Source organism: Phycodurus eques, chromosome 3 (genome assembly GCF_024500275.1).
Source record: "Phycodurus eques isolate BA_2022a chromosome 3, UOR_Pequ_1.1, whole genome shotgun sequence".
In the NCBI taxonomy this organism is placed as follows: domain Eukaryota; kingdom Metazoa; phylum Chordata; class Actinopteri; order Syngnathiformes; family Syngnathidae; genus Phycodurus; species Phycodurus eques.
This window is the reverse complement of record NC_084527.1, coordinates 33,638,443-33,657,255: the sequence shown is the minus strand read 5'-3', so window position 1 is coordinate 33,657,255 and position 18,813 is coordinate 33,638,443. Positions and strand designations below refer to the sequence as shown.

Below are 18,813 nucleotides of genomic sequence, written 5' to 3'. Positions count from 1 at the left end.
ACTAAATGAATGAAAACGTTGTGGATGAAATGAATGAATTTCCAATTCCCAACTGATGCCAGTGACTACTTCATCTCCTAGGGTACCTGCCATATTATATTGCTCAACTGAGTGATGCCAATAATAGAAGTGATTTCATTGGGGGGGGGGGGGGAATAAACACAGCTTTAGTTGCAAATTCTGTTTGTTTCTGTCCTAATTTAATCAGATTAAATACCTGAATGAACAGATTTGAAATTGAGACGTTTCAATCCGTTGTGGCCACAAGAGGGAGCTCGGATACCGGAGAATAAAGGGTCGCATGAAACGGTCCAGCCATCCGTGTCCTGTACCGCTGGTTCGGCTTAGGGTCACTGGGGTCATATATATCATATATATATATATATATGAGGGTCATATATATATATATATATATATATATATATATATATATAGTCAGTCACGGAGTTGTTCTGAAGGCGCTCCTTCGTTATTTTAGCTGTGTGCTTAGGATCATTGTTTTGTTGGAAGGTGACCCTTCGGCCCAGTCTGAGGTTCTGAGCACTCTGGAGAAGGTTTTCGTCCAGGATATCCCCGTACTTGGCCGCATTCATCTTTCCTTCGATTGCAACCAGTCGTCCTGTCCCTGCAGATGAAAAACACCCCCGCACAGCATGATGGTGCCACCAACATGCTTCACTGTTGGGACTGTATTGGACGGGTGATGAGCATGGTTTTCTCCACACAGACCGCTTAGAATTAAGGTCAAAAAGTCTTGGTCTCATCAGACCAGAGAATCTTATGTCTCACCATCTTGGAGTCCCCTTCAGGTGTTTTTTAGCAAACTCCATGCGGGCTTTCATGTGTCTTGGACTGAGGAGAGGCTTCCGTCGGGCCACTCTGCCATCAGGCCCGGGCTGGTGGAGGGCTGTAGTGATGGTTGACTTTCTAGAACTTCCTCCCATCTCCCGACTTCCTTTCTGGATCTCAGCCACAGTGATCTTTGGGTTCTTCTTTGGGTTCTTCTTCCCCGATTGCTCAGTTTGGCCAGGCTCTAGGAAGGGTTCTGATCGTCCCAAACGGCTTCCATTTAAGGATTATGGAGGCCACTGTGCTCTTAGGAACCTTAAGTGCAGCAGAAATGTTTTTGTAACCTTGGCCAGATCCGTGCCTTTCCACAATTCTGTCTCTGTGCTCTTCAGGCAGTTCCTTTGACCTCATGATTCTCATTTGCTCTGCCATGCACTGTGAGCTGTAAGGTCTTATACAGACGGGGGTGTGGCTTTCCTCATCAAGTCCAATCAGTATAATCAAACACAGCTGGACTCCAATGAAGGTGTGGAACCCTTTTAAGGCTCCAGCCATCCATTTTTTGAGCCGCTTATCCTCACAAGGGCCGCGGGCGTGCAGGAGCCAATCCCAGCTATCTTCGGGCAGGAGGCGGGGTACACCCTGAACTGGTTGCCAGCCAATCGGGGCATTTTAAGGATGATCAGTAGAAACGGACAGCACCTGAGTTAAATATGAGTGTCACAGCGAAGGATCTGAATACTTATGGCTTTGTGATGTTTCAGTTTTTTCTTTTTGAATAAATCAGCAAGATTTCAACAATTACATCTTTTTTTTCTGTCAATCTGGGGTGATGTGTGTACATTAATGAGGAAAACATGAACTTCAATGATTTTCACAAATGGCTGCAATATAACAGAGTGAAACATGTAAGGGGTCTGAAAAGTTTCCATACCCACTGTGTATATAACAAAAGATATTGGCAATTTCAAAATAAGGTGGCCAGAATTTAAGTTGAAATAAAACAATCATATTACCTGTTATTATTCACATGACTCTGTCGGTCGCCCTTCACTTCATCGTAGCCCTGGTGTTCTGTTATCCAATCCGTTCCGTAGAGAATGCCGTTATTTATCGAGTCCAGGTTTGGTCTTGCAGTTTCGACCCGCGGCTTGTGTGGTTCACCTGATAATAACGACGGTAATTATTATAACAGATGACTGGAAGCAACAGTTGGAAGGATGAACATACATCAATGCTACTAGTCACAATTAGTTAGCGCCAGCTAACAGCAGAAAGTCCCATGCTCCTTAGCGAGCTAGTTAGTCTGAAATGTACGGTGGAGGTACTAGTTATTTAGATGAAGAGGTTTATAGAGTGAGCTGAGCTCATTCACATAATGTATGATTGTCATCGGTGGGTAATAAGAATCATCATAATAATAATTATGATTATTATTGGGTCTGAGACTAAACCATCATATCTGATGAAGATTATTTCAATGTTGAGCTACAGCAAAAGAACTAAGCACTAAGAGCGCAGGTGGAGACGAGCTTGAGATGCGACACATGGAGCGTCAGATGAATCTTGAGAGATTGTGGACGTTTTAGCTGAACAGATGTGGGATGGAGGATTTTGGTGATCGGGAAGGGACCAATAAAGCGCGGAGTGAGTTTACGGGATTCGGTTTGGAGTGGGAGGGCACGGAAGGAAACCCCAAACCGTCTGACCCACCTTGTACTCAGGCGGAGGGGCACGACGAAGGTCTGCGAGTCGTTTGTTCCTTTCGGCGGACCGGGTTAAAGTCACCCTGACGTCCTTCCAAATGGCCTGGAGGTGATCGCCACCGCATGCTCTTTTTCCCGAAACAACGGAGTTTGGAAACCATAACAGGCCATGAATGGGGACATACCAGTGGCGGAGCTGGTGAGAGAGTTGCGGGCATATTCAATCCAGGGGAGGAATGTGCTCCAGGAAGTGGGGCCGATTCCAGGGACTGATTAGCCTGCTCCGTCTAGCCATTGGACTGAGGATGGTAACGGAAAGACAGGCTGGCTGCTGTGCCCACCTCTTTGCAGAACTCCTTCCAAACTAGGGAGGAGAACTGAGGACCTCGGTCCAAGACGATGTCGATGGGAATTCCGTGGAGTTTGTAGACATGATTGACAAGGAGGTTAGCGGTTTCAAAGGTAGAGGGTAGCTTGGGGAGGGTTACGTAACGGACATATTTGGAGAATCGATCAACGATAGTAAGGATGATAGAGTTACCTTCAGAGGAAGGTAGGCCGGGAACGAAGTCCAAGGCAATGTGGGACCAAGGGCGGCTCGGGATAGGTAAGGGGTGCAGCGAACCAACTGGGGGCAAATGAGAGGTCTTCCCTCAGGCACAGACGGAGCAGGCTTGGACGAATTCCCGGGTGTCCTGTACCAGGCCGGACTAGGATGGGAGCACTGGTGAACAGGGTCTTTAGCTGGTCGAAGGCCTGGGATGCGTCCGGGGTCCACTGGAAAGGGGAGCTGGCGGAGGTGAGGCTGGTGAGGGGAGTCGCAACTTGACTGTAATTGCGGATGAAGCGGCGATAGAAGTTGGCGAATCCCAGGAAGCGTTATAGTTCTTCGCGGGTGGCGGCAGTGGGCCAGTCGACGACTGCTTGGATCTCGGCTGGGTCTGGTTGTAATTGATCTTTGGGAACGATATAGCCCAGGAAGTGTACGGAGGAGAGGTGGAATTCACACTTTTCCGGTTTGACGTACAGGCGGTTCTCAAGGAGGCGCTGGAGGACTAGGCGGACATGTCTGCAGTGCTCTTCGGGGGAGCGGGTGAAAATGAGAATGTAGTCTTAAGTAAACGAAAACAAACCGGGTCAGTATGTCGCGGAGGATGGGGGGCGGGGGGGGGGGGGGGCGTTGGTTCATCCGAACGGCATGACCAGCTATTCGAAGTGTCCGAGGCGGGTATTGAAAGCGGTTTTCCATTCGTCCCCCTCCCTGATACAGATGAGATGATCGGCATTGCGTAAGTCCAATTTGGTAAATAACTGGGCGTCACAGAGGGGTTTTCAAATGAAGGGTCAATTGGGGGCAAAATTAAATACGCCTTAACGCTAATACATATGCTAATGGAGTATGTGAAAGATTCCAGTCAATATGAATCATGTCAGACTTTTTTTTTTTTTCCCAACTCATGCTTTTATTAATAAGAGTCATGAGTCGATAAGTGTTTGCCAACCTTTTTATTGAGCCGAGGCACACCATTTACAAAAAAAACAAACAAAAAAAAAACCAGCAAACCGCCAATCAAAAACGGATCGAAAAGGACGTTGGCGCATCGCTACGTGCCGCCGTCATAGAGGAGCGCAGGTATTTTTGTCATTGATAATAATAATCATAATGTTGACACAGAATAGTATCTTCATTCAATCTGTATAAAAATAAAAATGACAGTTTCTCAATGTTTTATCTAGCTGTTTGTGAAATTTGTGCGCGCCCCCCCCCCTCCCCCCTCCCCGCAACACCTAGCGACGGCCCTGGGCGTACACATCCCGTGCACTTGCCTTGTCGCTTTAAGAAGGAGGTGGGGAGCGTTCCAATGACGCACGGCCGGAGGCGCGCGCCCCCCCCCCCCCCCGCCCCCCAAGAAGATGCTTCAAAACTCCGCAGGCCCCAGTCAACGCGGGTGGTGTGGTGACCACTGGCCGACGCCGTCCGAGCTGGCAAACACTTGAGCTCATTCGAGGACATCTCCAAATAAAAAGCTGCACTTTGGAAGATTTGGGTTTTTTGGGGGGGTTTTTAGTTTTTTTTGGCCCTCTCATCAATGGTCATTAAAGTGCTGCTTTTTTGCTGCTTCCCGGGTCGCACCATGCCCCTCTCGAACGCGCTGCGGGTGTACTTGTTTGCGTTGGTGTTCTGGGAGCAAGCCGCGACGCACGGCACCACCGACGAGATCGACGTGGTGGTGTTTTTGCCCCGAAACGACACTTACCTGTTTTCCCACGCCAGGGTGGCCCCGGCGATTATTTCCGCGCAGCTGAAGCTGAAGACCGGCGGAGCCCCCTACTCCGACCTCCGCTTCAACATCCACTTCGAGAGCTCCGACCGCGTCAACGATGCGCTCTTCCGCTTGGTGGACAGGGCGCGCGTGCAGAAGCCCGATCTGATTTTGGGTCCGGTGCGCGAGTACGAGGCGGCGGCGGTGGTGAGGTTGGCGTCGCACTGGAACATTCCGGTCATCTCGGCAGGTGCCCTGGCCGCCGCCTTCGGCAACAAGGGCACCGAATTCTCCCATCTGACGCGCATCGCGCCATCCTACGTGAAGATGGCAGAGAGCTTCGGCGCGATGTTCGAGCACTTCGCGTGGAAGACCGCGTTCCTCATCTACGAAGACGACAAGGAGCAGCGGAATTGTTACTTCACCGCGGAGGGGATCTACCATCTGATGAGCGACCTGACCGTCAAGACGTCTGCCTTTTCCCGCGAGGACCCGCTGGACACTGACGACGTCATCCAAAGCGTGTACGACGCACAAGGTAACGCAGAAAAAAAAGGTTCTTTCCCTCTTCCAAACCAGCGACTGCATCTGCACGCGCCAGTGTGCTTGGTTCGTTTTCACCCGTCTTTCAGCTTGCGCCGGCATATCTGCACATTTTGGATGGAAATCCTTTGCAGTCAGTCGCAGGCTGCCTTTTGCTGTCCCGTGCGCATCTCCAAATGCTCCTGTGAGGTTCTTCGAGGTTCCACGCCTTTCACTGGAGTCACCTTCAGCTGTTGCCTGCTTGTGGTTCTTCTTGCTTTCCTTTTACGCACAAAGCATGAACTATTGGAACCGCCTCAACCGACTGGACTTGGCCTTTGAGTCACATTCAATTTCAACACCTTCAAAGTACTGTGTCGTGTTGCCTTCCGAAGCAACTCGCAGTCACCTAACTAAAGCCCACGGCGGTTGGCGGCTACAGAACACCTGCGTAAGAGCTTGCAAGTCACAGGTGAGGGAAGCAAAGAGGAGACGCGGAGAACAACGCGCACATGCCGTCAGATGAACGTTCAAAATCCTATTTTTAGGTCACCTGCAAGTTTGAAAACAGATTAAAATAGGAAGTGTGGCTCCTTACTTGCTTTATTGCCTTTTGTTTCCAGAGATACATTTATAGCTCTGGCACATGGTCTTTTTGATTTTAACTTTTTTTTGCCTCGGCTCTTGTGTTTGTGGTGGCATCAGCAAACCACAGAATGCTTATGGAGATGCCAATACAACTCCTTTGTACACTTTTACACTTTATTTGAATTATTTCACACTGAAGAGGAGATGAAATCGATTCCGATGGTTTGCTTTGACGTAAAAGAGACACGTTGTGTATGTTTTCACAATTTCAAACCCTTCCCAGGAGTCTTAATAACACGTACGTCCGCAACATACCTCAAGGATCGTCAATTATCGTGCAGATTGTTTCGAGAGTTTTGCAAGCCAGCACTAAATCCAGCCCTCATCTCGCCCTTGCTGGGCGAATGGCGAGTCAGGATTTTGTTAAAATGATGACAGGGACTGGCATTCGGTGTGGCTGCACTTTTTCCCCACATGGATGCTCAACCGAGTCGCCAAATTGCTGCGCCAATTACTGTGTGGACTGCGCATGTCGCGCCGGACACATCGTCAAACACAAATATACCCCCACTCCAACCGTGTGGAAAGGTTTAGCAAGCAATCAAATGAGTGCTGCTTATCAGACACGAATGCTGTTAGCTCATGCTAATCTGTGCATAGAGGAAAAACTCAGCTCTGCTAACGGCCCGATTTGCTATTGCGGATGATTCAGGCCCGAAATATTTTGTCAGGAACGACAAAACGACCGATGACTTAGGCCGAAGCTAGCCCTGCGATGAAAGAAATAAAATTCTGTGTTTAACAAATAACCTGGGAAAAACAAAAACATCCAGAGTTTCACACCGTAATGCAGGTTTAAGAAAATCCTACATAAGCAGGTTGCAATTCAGTCTCACAAAAAAGGTAGACCGAAGAATACGTGTCCGGGTCAGTCATGCCATCTAAACTGTCAACATGAGGAAAACGTTAGGTAGGAGGTAGGAGAGGACAGTGTTAGAGGGTCAATGGGGGCCACACGCGTATACTGGACAAACGCAGAGTCAACCATGCACAAGGAGAGGGACACACAAAACAAGTGCAGTACGATATAGCCAAGCCTGCCGACCGAGTCCAGTGAACCAGCTAGAATCAAGAACGGTTTGGTGAAGGTACTGTGGATTGATAAAAGAAGTTAGGGTGCGAGGAAAGCGTGAGCACGAATTGGGTTGTGGGGAAGGCACCACATGTGGGTTTGCAGCGGCATGCGGCATGAAAAAACACATTTTTTGATTTTGAGAGCTTGCCACGTGAAGAGCGTAAAGAAACCCAACATTCATACTGTCGATGTGAAATTAGCAGAGGTAGTGGCGATCGCATGTACCCAAAGAAGCTCGTCACAGTTGTCACGTCTCGTAAGTTGCAAAATTGTGTCAACTGTCAAAGTGGGAGCATCAATACACATCTTGATCACAATAATTATGGCAATTAATGTTAAACCGCAGAGGAGGGGTTTGAAACCCCCGGGAGAAGTCGTCATCGTCTTTCTTCTGCCGGGTTGCTGGTCGAAAGTGCTCAAGTGCGTGTAGTGTGCGCGCAACAGTTGACCGGCTTGGAGGTCCTACCTTCGGCTCATCTTATGACCTACCTTTGCCGAGTGTCGCCTTGCAATCAGTTACCAGCACTGATTGTATCTAAAAGTGTATACCAAAAGTGAAACATACTTATGCAGCAATATGCTCCTTTCCGGTCACGGTCAGTATTTAGCTTTGTCAGGCCGGGCTTTCTGACTATCCGTTGGAGAAGGTGAAGGAGGAGGAGGGGGAGTTGAGACCATAGGAGGCGCAAGAGTACTTGAAAGGGCCCAACACGAAGTCGCCAGGATTGATGTTGTGCAGGGGTCCGTCAGCTCCTCTGGGCAGTTCTGAGAAGACTTGTGGAGCAAATTAGGCAAAGATGTGTAATACCTGGTCATGTTGTCTTCGCAAAAATGCGTGTCCGTCGGCAAGCCTGGAGGGTTCAATCCGACATTTGGAAGCCCTGCAAAGGGGATCTCAAAGGGAGATAAATTGTGCCTAGGACGCACACGCATTCTCATATACATCAACACAACTAAGTTCTCGACGTAGGTTATTCCAATTTAATTTAGTGTCTTCACAACATTTATCCAATTTGGCTTTCTCTACTGCACCACCAGATTGAGGGTATTAACTATAAAGTGTTCTGAGGCAAAAATGTAACCTATCTGGAAGCTGGGTCATCACTTCAATTACAAAGTGTGTGCCATTATCAGAGGAATGGGGGGCACAAGCCAGTGCAAACTGTAGGCCGGTCCCAAGCCCAGATAAATCCAGAGGGCTGCGTCAGGAAGGACATCCGGCTTAAAACTTTGCCAAACAAATATGAGCGCTCATCCAAAGAATTCCATACCGGATCGGTCGTGGCCCGGGTTAACAACGTCCGCCACCGGCGCCGTCAACCTGCGGGGCGCCGTTGGAAATTCAGCGACTGTGGGTTGAAGTCAAAGAAGAAGAGGTGGAAAGCGGGTTCTTCTGCAGAAAGAGAAGAGGAAAGCACAGAGCCTAGGACTGAATGTGGGGACTTTGAATGTTGGGACTATGACAGGAAAATCTCGGGAGTTGGTTGACATGATGATTAGGAGAAAGGTTGATATATTGTGTGTCCAGGAGATCAGGTGGAAAGTCAGTAAGGCTAGAAGTTTAGGGCCAGGGTTTATTTTATTTTTTTACCAGATTGTAATGGGCATGTTGGTGAAGGTAATAGGGGTGATGAAGATGTGATTGGTAAGTACGGCATGCAGGAAAGGAACTTGGAGGGGCAGATGGTGGTAGACTTTGCAACAAGGATGCAAATGGCTGTCGTGAACACTTTTTTCCAGAAGAGGCAGGAACATAGGGTGACCTACAAGAGCGGAGATAGAAGCACACAGGTGGATTACATCTTGTGCAGAAGATGTCATCTGAAGGAGGTTACAAACTGTAAGGTAGTGGTAGGGGAGAGTGTGGCGAGACAGCATAGGATGGTGGTGTGTAGAAGGACTCTGGTGGTGGGGAGGAAGATTAGGAAGACAAAGGCAGAGCAGAGAACCATGTGGTGGAAGCTGAGACAGGACGAGTGTTGTGCAGCTTTTCGGGAAGAGGTGAGACAGGCTCTCGGTGGACGGGAGGCGCTTCCAGAAGACTGGACCACTGCAGCCAAGGTGATCAAAGAGGCAGGCAGGAGAGTACTTGGTGTATCTTCTGGCAGGAAAGGAGAGAAGGAGACTTGGTGGTGGAACCTCACAGTACAGGAAATCATACAAGGAAAAAGGTTAGCTAAGAAGAAGTGGGACACTGAGAGGACCGAGGAGAGGCGAAAGGAATACATTGAGATGTGATGTAGGGCAAAGGTCGAGGTGGCAAAGAATACTTCGAGGAGTTGATGAATGAGGAAAATGAGAGAGAAGAAAGAGTAGAAGAGACAAGTGTGGTGGACCAGGAAGTGGCCATGATTAGTAAGGGGGAAGTTAGAAAGGCATTAAAGAGGATGACAAATGGAAAGGCAGTTGGTCCTGATGACATTCCTGTGGAGGTATGGAAGCATCGAGGAGAGGTGGCTGTGGAGTTTTTGACCAGCTTGTTCAATAGAATTCTAGCGGGTGAGAAGATGCCTGAGGAACTGAGGAAAGGTGTGCTGGTGCCCATTTTTAAGAACAAGGGTGATGTGCAGAGCTGTGGGAACTATAGAGGAATAAAGTTGATGAGCCACACAATGAAGTTATGGGAAACAGTAGTGGAGGCTAGACTCAGGACAGAAGTGAGTAGTTGTGAGCAACAGTATGGTTTCATGCCTAGAAAGAGTACCACAGATGCATTATTTGCTTTGAGGATGTTGATGGAAAAGTACAGAGAAGGTCAAAAGGAGCTACATTGTGTCTTTGTAGATCTAGAGAAAGCATATGACAGAGTACCCAGAGAGGAACTGTGGTACTGCCTGCAAACGTCTGGTGTGACAGAGAAGTATGTTGGAATAGTACAGGACATGTACGAGGGCAGCAGAACAGCGGTGAGGTTAGCTGTAGGTGCGACAGAGGAGTTTCAGGTGGAGGTGTTGCTGCATCAGGGATCAGCCCTGAGCCCCTTCCTGTTTGAAGTGTGGATGGATAAGCTGACAGATGAGGTTAGACTGGAATTCCCGTGGACCATGATGTTTGCAAATGACATTGTGATCTGCAGTGAAAGAAGGGAGCAGCTGGAGGAACAGTTAGAAAGATGGAGGTGTGCACTGGAAAGTAGAGGAATGAAGATTAGCCAAAGTAAGACACAATATATGTGCATGAATGAGAGGAGTGGAGGAGGAAGAGTGAGGCTACAGGGAGAAGAGATGGCAAAGGTGGAGGACTTTAAATACTTGGGGTCAACCGTCCAGCGCAATGGTGAGTGTGGCCAGGAAGTGACGAAACGGGTCCAAGCAGGTTGGAACGGGTGGAGGAAGGTGTCAGGTGTGTTATGTGACAGAAGAGTCTCTGCAAGTATGAAGGGCAAAGTTTATAAAACAGTGGTGAGGCCAGCCATGATGTACGGATTAGAGACAGTGGCACTGAAGAGACAACAGGAAGCAGATCTGGAGGTGGCGGAAATGAAGATGTTGAGGTTCGCTCTCGGAGTGACCAGGTTGGATAAAATTAGAAATGAGCTCATCAGAGGGACAGCCGAGGTTCGATGTTTTGGACACAAAAGTTAGAGGGAGCAGACTTCGATGGTTTGGGCACATCCAGAGGAGGAATAGTGAGTATATTGGGAGAAGGATGATGAGGATGGAGCTGCCAGGCAAGAGAGCTGGAAGAAGACCAAAGAGAAGATTGATTGATGTAGTGAGGCAAGATATGATGGCAGTCGGTGTTAGATGAGGTGGATGCAGGCGATAGGCTTACATGGAAAAGGCTGACGCGCTGTGGTGACCCCTTAAGGGACAAGCCCAAAGGAAAAGAAGTGCCCTTATCAAAGGAAAGATTTTCAGGGATTCCCCATCTGGGAATAATTTTGGTCAATAGTGCTTTTGCCACCATGGATGCAGATGCATGTTTTGTCGGAAATACTTCATTTAGAAAACATGTCTTCCATAAATCTTTTTTGCGTTCACAGGGTGTCAATTCTACAAAATCCATCATTACGTGTTGAAATGATCGTGTAGGTGGCGGATGTGCTGCCTCGTGAGCGAGTGGACGTGGTCTGCCGGGGTTGTCGGGCAAATGTGAGAAGTCAGCTGCGAGATTGCAAAAGCCCTTTGTAAACCACTGACTCCGAACTGCAGCAATCAACACCCCTTTTGACACATGGTCTCAATTTTGCATAACAAAAAACAGACAAGGAGGGAGACAAGGCTTACCATTTGGGCCCATCCAAACACCATCCACAAAATACGCAGTCGCCGAAAAGCGCATTCAGTGGGAGTAGACAGTCAGTGAAAGTCAGTGAGAAGAAGAGGCGCATGTGAGGAAGGAGTGAGTGAGCAGAGTAGAGGGAAGAGGAGAGGTGGAAAGTTGGAGGAGGTCGGTGCGATGCAGCCTCGACTGCGGCATCTGCACGTGCATTCCCTTGAGAGATGGTCAAACATGTTGCCGTGTGCTGTACATTTGCAGACAGCGATCACAGAAGGGAGAAGGATGGCGGCGAGGAGAGCAGCAACCTTGTCCTGGTGAAGAGCAGGTTTGCGATGGCGCAGGAGGGCGCCGGAGTAATGAACCACTCCGAGGGCATAACGAGAGTCTGTGTAGATTGTGACAGATTTACCTTCTGTCGGCGGCAGGCCTCAGCGAGTGCTATCAACTCAGCCGCTTGCCGGCGAGTAATGACGAGGGAGCGGTGAGGAAGTCGCAACGAAAAAGGGCTTGGATGAATCACGAAGCCCAAGAGTGGGGGAGAACTGCAGGGCACCAGTTCAGATGTTCGCTAATCGCCCTGAAGTTTGCTCCGCCAGAGAAATGTGCAGTGTTTTGGTTAGTTAGGAGAACAGACAACACGACATCAAAACCCACTGCTGCGCAAAGTCATGACTGGAGGAAAAAAATAAAATCAAAAATTGCCGACATTGACTGGCTTGTAAAAAGGAAAATCAAAAAAAAATCAGGTTGGAGCATATCACATTCCTTTTAAGGATTAAATATCTAACTTTGAATGCACACTGATAATTATCCCAAACGAATAATTTCATTCAATCAATATTATGGCTTTGTGCGAACGTTGAGTTGTACTATTGTGACACTTTGAGTAGCCTCCTTTTATCCTTTTTTTTCCGCAATGGAATGCGTCTTGTTATCAGGAGGCTACTCCCTTTCGGGTCCTTCGGCCTCATTCTTACTACTTCATAAAACAAAATACTTTTCTCTTGCTGTACAATATCACAGCGTGCCACGTTAACCACCGACCCTCCGAAAACATTTTCCCACACGTTATTCCCCACCTGCGGCAACAGCTCACAACACATTACGTAATTAATAACACACACACAGATACATACTGTATCCACAGTGAACAACAGATCTTCCTGTAATCAAGAAACAATGGACTTGCGTCAAACACGTGGCCAACATTCCACTAGTCGTCTCTCAAACACGACACGCATACATAAACACATAAACACACCAGCAATCAGCAGACCGCACAGTCAGTCACACCAAGTTGTTTTGCAAGGAACATTGCTTCAAACAAAACGTAACACTGTGAGTGCAAACCAATCGTGGTTTTGAACAAAACCGATATCCTCCCCCCTCGCAGAAAGTAGTTAACGTCCATCCATTTTCTTTACCGCTTATCCATCCAACCATTCACGTTTTTGGGATGTGGGAGGTAAACGGAGTGCCCGGTGAAAACCCACCCAGGCACGGGGAGAACGTGCAAACTCCACGCAGGCGGGACCAGGATTTGAACGCCGGTCCCCAGAACTGTGTGGCGGATGTGCTAACCAGTCGTCAACCGTGCCAGCCAATTAGAATATATTGATTGTAATTTATTGAGATGACATACCTAAATAGATCGTGCAACAGAAGCCTCCAGATGACAAAAGATGTTGTTTTTTTTTATGAGCTGAGCAGGACGTGAGCCTGAAGCCTCACATAGTTCAAATTTGAGAACACGAAATCACATCTACCGTCATCTGCAGGCTTCTACATGTATTAATCTATTGAAAAAAGTTTCTCTCATGTACGCCTGCTTGGGCTCGGACCTCCGAGTAGGCCAGCGGTGTGGACCTTACTGCTGGGGTGGCAGCAGAGCTTGGCGCGAGCCCATGGCGCCGCTGCCGCCACGGTTGATCGGTGATTCGAAATTTGGCTTTTCAATGCATTTTAGTCCTCTCATTTGGAGGCTTGCATAGCGCTGCATCCAGCAATGCCGGCTCTGTGAATGAAACAGTAAATGCCTACAGAGGTCTGTCAAGCAATCAACGTTTGTCAGCACAGCCCGCCCCCTCAGAGTTCCTGGTAGCTCTAGGAAGACCTGACCTGCCAGGAGGAACTAAATAATCCAGGGGGAACCTTTCGTACCCTGGTAGTTTTTTTCGGTGGGGACACGGGGATCTCAAGCTACCAGGGTAGCTAGGGACGTTGCCGCAAAGGTTCCTGCGGTGGGAAAGCCCCTCATGTCCCCTCACCCACCCATGAAGTGAGCAGCTATTAGGATTCGATTGTATTTTTACACATAGAGGCAGCATGTAGTACCAAGCTGCCAAGTTACAGTACACTTGTCAATCAATGTAGTGGTGTGGTGCATGACATCGACAAACACAAATACCCCCACACCTACGTCGAGAACTTAGATGGATTGTCTTGTTAAAGGAACTGCAGAACTTCAACCAGCCTACAAACACGGCGTAGAGGTGGTTATTTTGTTAATTCGACCCAATGTTTCGTTAAAAGTGGGGCGGGTGTGCTCGGAACAGACACATTGTCACAAATGGGCAGACAAACAAATATTTACTCTGCAGTTGGACAGCATCAGTGGCAGATGTTCCGAAGGATGTTTCCTCAAGTCCACATCTTGAGCGTAAAAACACGCTCAAGATGGTAGAGATGATTTACACAATTTAGATATAAAACGGAATAATTCGTGCAACCAACTATTCCCATTGCCCTTTGGATCGTAATTATTTGATGGTCAAATTTATGACTCCTGCGTATGAAGTAAAGCTCTCCAATTACAGTTCAACTCTAACTAAATGTAAAGGCATGATGCAAACACAGAGTGTCCCTCTCTCTTCTGATGTTCAAATTCCAAAATCGAATATACAGTCCGTATGAAATCTTTTTCTTTGGAGAGAACTCCCTTGGGCTCCTGCAGAGGTAAAACCAGGGACTTACTTTTACGGTGAACACCAAACATCAAACGGTAGTGCCTCAGGGCAAAGAGAGCAATATCATTCTGCGCATACAGTAATGATAAACAGGAAGTGCATCAGTCAACTTATCCAGCAGTCATTTGGTCAACACTAACTGAGACGGAATAATTTAAAAGGTTTGCACTGCTTAAATGTCTTTTCTGTACCCTGTTCATAAGGAATTCAGCAACACACTGTACATCCTTGTTTTAGGACTAACGATATTATAAATGAGTACAACAGCCCTTTATCTCAGGAAACTCTTGTGTTACAAGTTGTTAGCGAACAGGGCACACAGTCAATCGGTGGACCATCTGCAGCCCTCTGACAGTTTCTAACTGGCGTTAGTCCCCTTGTAAAAGGAAAATCTAAAGGTTTTGAAATATTGCTGGTTGCTAACATTGGCCTGTGGAATATCTTACAGAGCGTACACAGGGCGAGCAGTGTGTGGACAGCTCGGCGTAATTAAAGGTGCTGTAGTGCTGGCAGGACTGAGGTGAAGTTTGTCCCGCTGACTCAAGGCATATTTCAGGAGGTGTGTTTAAGTGACAGAGTTGTGAGGAATGTTCCAGCCAGAGTCTGAATCTTCCTTATTAATGCTAGGGAGTGAGTGTTTTCAATTGCTTGGCTTGTCTGCGACAATTTACTACGTATGTATGAAGTATGTAACAGTATGTATTATTCATTCATTCATTCATTTACAACTGACACACCAAAGATAACATTTATATCGAACGACATTTTTTACATTTCATATTTTGGGAAAATGTGCTTCTCGTCAGTTAAATACAGTATATCGTACTGTGCAAATGTCTTGGGCCACTGCTGTTTAAGCAATGCCACAAGGACAATCAAAGCTAGAATACCATTATGTAGAGCGCAGACCTCCACCACGAATTAAGCGTTAATAATGGTCAATATTAACTCACATGCTAAAAACAAATATTAATAGTGCACCCCGATCCAGATCGTTACCAGAAAGGATGCACTGAAATATAATTGGTTGGTGAAATGTCATTGGCTGTTCCTTCACGCACCAGTCCTCTTTGTGTATTCATTTGTGTCAAACCGCTGTGCTCTATTACTTTGTTTTACAAGTCATACCGACTACTGTGAAAAAGGCTCTTAAAAATAAAGCTAGTGGTGTAAAACTTAGGCACAGTACTGTATTTCCAATGTCCGTTTTCATTTATTTTTCCTTTCTGGTTTTTCCTTTTATGGGGGGGGGGACCAACCCCGAACACGCTTAGTCGTGGTTCATCCCCGCTTATTCAAGAATTTATTGGGTTTCAAAAGTGGAGACGCTTTATGGCCATCGCGCTGTTCCAGCGCATACTACAATTTACGCTATCCATGGCCAGTTTCAGTTCTACTTATCCAGGATTCACGGTCTACTTAACAAGCTGAGTTCAATTAGTAGAATAAGTATATTCTTCTTATCTAGATTTACAGTGTAGTTAACAAATAAACGGGTGGGCAATGACTGTGATTACTTGTGTGATTGCAGCGCACCTTCCTTGTCTCTCTTTCTCTCTGTCTGCTAAGCAAAGGTAGATTGGTTAGGATAGTTTTCTTCATTTTCGACCGCCAACAGACCAATTTCCACCAGCAACCTGTAGGTCAACGGCACTGTTTGTTGTCGTCGTTCACTCGGCACCCAAACGATCCGGTATGGAAGTCAAGTTGGTGATTTAATTTTGGAGAGTATTTAATGCTGGATGCCCTTCCTGACACCAACCCTCACCATTTACCTGGGCTTAAGACTGGCACGAGAAATACCCTGGCTTGTGAGCCTTAGTGGCTGGTTTCTCAAAATTCTCCTCAAAAAACACCATAGTGAAAACATGAAAAAGTTTCAATATGAAGTTAATTCGTTCGAAATATATCACATCAGAATCAGAATCATATTTATTTGCCAGGGATGTCCAAAAAACACACAAGGAATTTGTCTCCGGTAGTCTGGAGCTACTCGAGTACGACAACAGACAGTCAATTGACAGAGAACACTCAACAACAGATATGCAAGTAGTGCGGGGTGGAGAGACGACTACAGTGAGTGCACGAGTAATGTGTAATTGGCCCGACAGAGCTGTGACTACAATCTCAAGACAAAATTGGAAGCATGTTACAATGGAATTGTAAGTTAACTTTTTAAGAAGTTGATGGCAAGAGGGAAGAAGCTGTTGGAATGTCTGCTAATTTTTGTTTTGTATTGATCGATAGTGCCTACCTGAGGGAAGGAGCTGAAGAAGTGGTGACCAGGATGTCGAGGATCCAAGAGGATATTGTATGCTCTTGTCTTAGTTCTGGCAGCGTGCAAGTCCTCAAGGATGGGTTGGGGGGTACCGACAATTTATTCAGCAATTTTGATTGTCCGTTGCAGTCGGAGTTTGTCCTTTTTTTATTTTTTATTTTTTATTTTTTTTTAGCAGCACCAAACCAGACTGTGATGGATGAACACAGGAGTGATTCGATGACTGCTGTGTAGAACTGCCTCAACAGATCCTGTCGCAGGCCGTGCTTCCTCAGAAGTTGCAGGAAATACAACCCCAATTCCAATGAAGTTGGGAGGTTGTGTTAAACATAAATAAAAACAGAATACAATGATTTGCAAATCATGTTCAACCTATATTTAATTGAATACACTACAAAGACAAGATATTTAATGTTCAAAATGATAAACTATTGTTTTTAGCAAATAATCATTAACTTAGAATTTTATGGTTGCAACATGTTCCCAAAAAGCTGGAACAGGGGGCAAAAAAGGTTGAGAAAGTTGAGAAATGCTCAACAAACACCTGTTTGGAACATCCCACAGGGTAACGGGCTCATTGGGAACAGGTGGGTGCCATGATTGGGCAGAAAATGATCTTCCCTGAATTGCTCAGTCATTCACAAGCAAAGATGGGACGAGGTTCACCTCTTTGTGAACAAGTGCATGATAAAATAGTCATACAATTTTAGGACAATGTTCCTCAATGTACAATTGCAAGGAATTTAGGGATTTCATCATCTACGGTCCATAATATCATCAAAAGGTTCAGAGAATCTGGAGAAATCACTGCATGGAAGCGGCAAGGCCGGAAACCAACATTGAATGCCCGTGACCTTCGAACCCTCAGGCGGGACTGCATCAAAAACCGACATCGATGTGTAAAGGATATCACCACATGGGCTCAGGAACACTTCAGAAAACCAATGTCAGTAAATACGGTTTGGCGCTACATCCGGAAGTGCAACTTGAAACCGTAGCAAAAGCCATATATCAACAACAACCCAGAAATGCCGCCGGCTTCTCTGGGCCCGAGCTCATCTAAGATAGACTGATGCAAAGTGGAAAAGTGTTCTGTGGTCCAACAAGTCCACCTTTCAAATTGTTTTTGGAAATTGTGGACGTCGTGTCCTCCGGGCCAAAGAGGAAAAGAACCATCCGGACTGTTATGGACGTAAAGTTCAAAAGCCAGCACCTGTGATGGTATGGGCCTGTGTTGGTGCCAATGGCATGGGTAACTTAAAGATCTGTGAAGGCACCATTCATGCTGAAAGGTAAAGGTTTTGGAGAAACATGCTTCCATCCAAGCAACGTCTTTTTCATGGACGCCCCTGCTTATTTCAGCAAGACAATGCCAAACCACATTCTGCACGTGTTACAACAGCGTGGCTTTGTCGTAAAAGAGCGCGGGTACTAGACTTAGCCTGCCTGAAGTCCAGACCTGTCTCCCATTGAAAATCTGTGGCGCATTATGAAGCGTAAAATACGACAACGGAGACCCCGGACTGTTGAACAGCTGAAGCTGTACATCGAGCAAGAATGGGAAAGAATTCCACCTTCAAAAATTTGTGTCATCAGTTCCAAACATTGAATGTTGTTAAAAGAAAAGGTGACGTAACACCGTGGTAACCATGACCCTGTCCCAGCTTTTTTGGAACGTGTTGCAGCCATAAAGGTTTAAGTTAATGATTATTTGCTAAAAAAAATTAAGTTTATCAGTTTGAACATTTAATATCTTGTCTTTGTAGTGTATTCAATTAAATATAGGTTGAACAAGATTTGCAAATCATTGTATTCTGTTTTTATTTATGTTTAACACAACGTCCCAACTTCATTGGAATTGGGGTTGTACATCTTCTGCTGGGCCTTTTTGAGAATGGAGTTGATGTTGATCTCCCACTTCAGGTCCTGAGAGACTGTAATTCCTAGGAACTTGAAGGTCTCGACGGTTGACACAAGGCAGCTGGACAGCGTGAGGGGCAGCTGTGCCGAATGATGCCTCCTGAAGTGCACGATCATCTCTACAGTCTTGAGCGTGTTCAGCTCCAGGTTGTGTCGGCCACACCGCAGCTCCGGCCGCTCGACTTCCTGCTGATGCACAGGCTAGTCATCGTCTTTGATGAGGCCAATGACTGCGGTGTCGTCTGCAAATTTCAGGAGTTTGACAGCCAGGTACGTTGAGGTGCAGTCATTCCTGTAGATAGAGAAGAGCAGCGGAGAGAGGATAACAACCTTGGGGTGCCCCGGTGCTGGTGGTGCGTGTAGATGAGGTGGTGTCCCCCAGTCTCACCTGCTGTGTCCAGCCCGTCAGGAAACTATAAAT

At 46.8% G+C, this 18,813-nt stretch overlaps 1 protein-coding gene across 3 annotated transcripts in view; it reads left to right on the top strand.

Annotated features, from left to right (window-relative positions):
* The first annotated feature begins 4,434 nt into the window (after positions 1–4,434).
* npr3 (natriuretic peptide receptor 3) overlaps positions 4,435–18,813 on the top strand; it is a 36,191-nt gene continuing 21,812 nt past the window's right edge. For all 3 annotated transcript variants that reach the window (XM_061671086.1, XM_061671088.1, XM_061671087.1), the window contains exon 1: positions 4,435–5,297. In XM_061671086.1, coding sequence (XP_061527070.1) covers positions 4,586–5,297 — 712 coding nt within the window. In that variant the 5' untranslated portion in view covers positions 4,435–4,585. The remainder of the gene's footprint in view (positions 5,298–18,813) is intronic.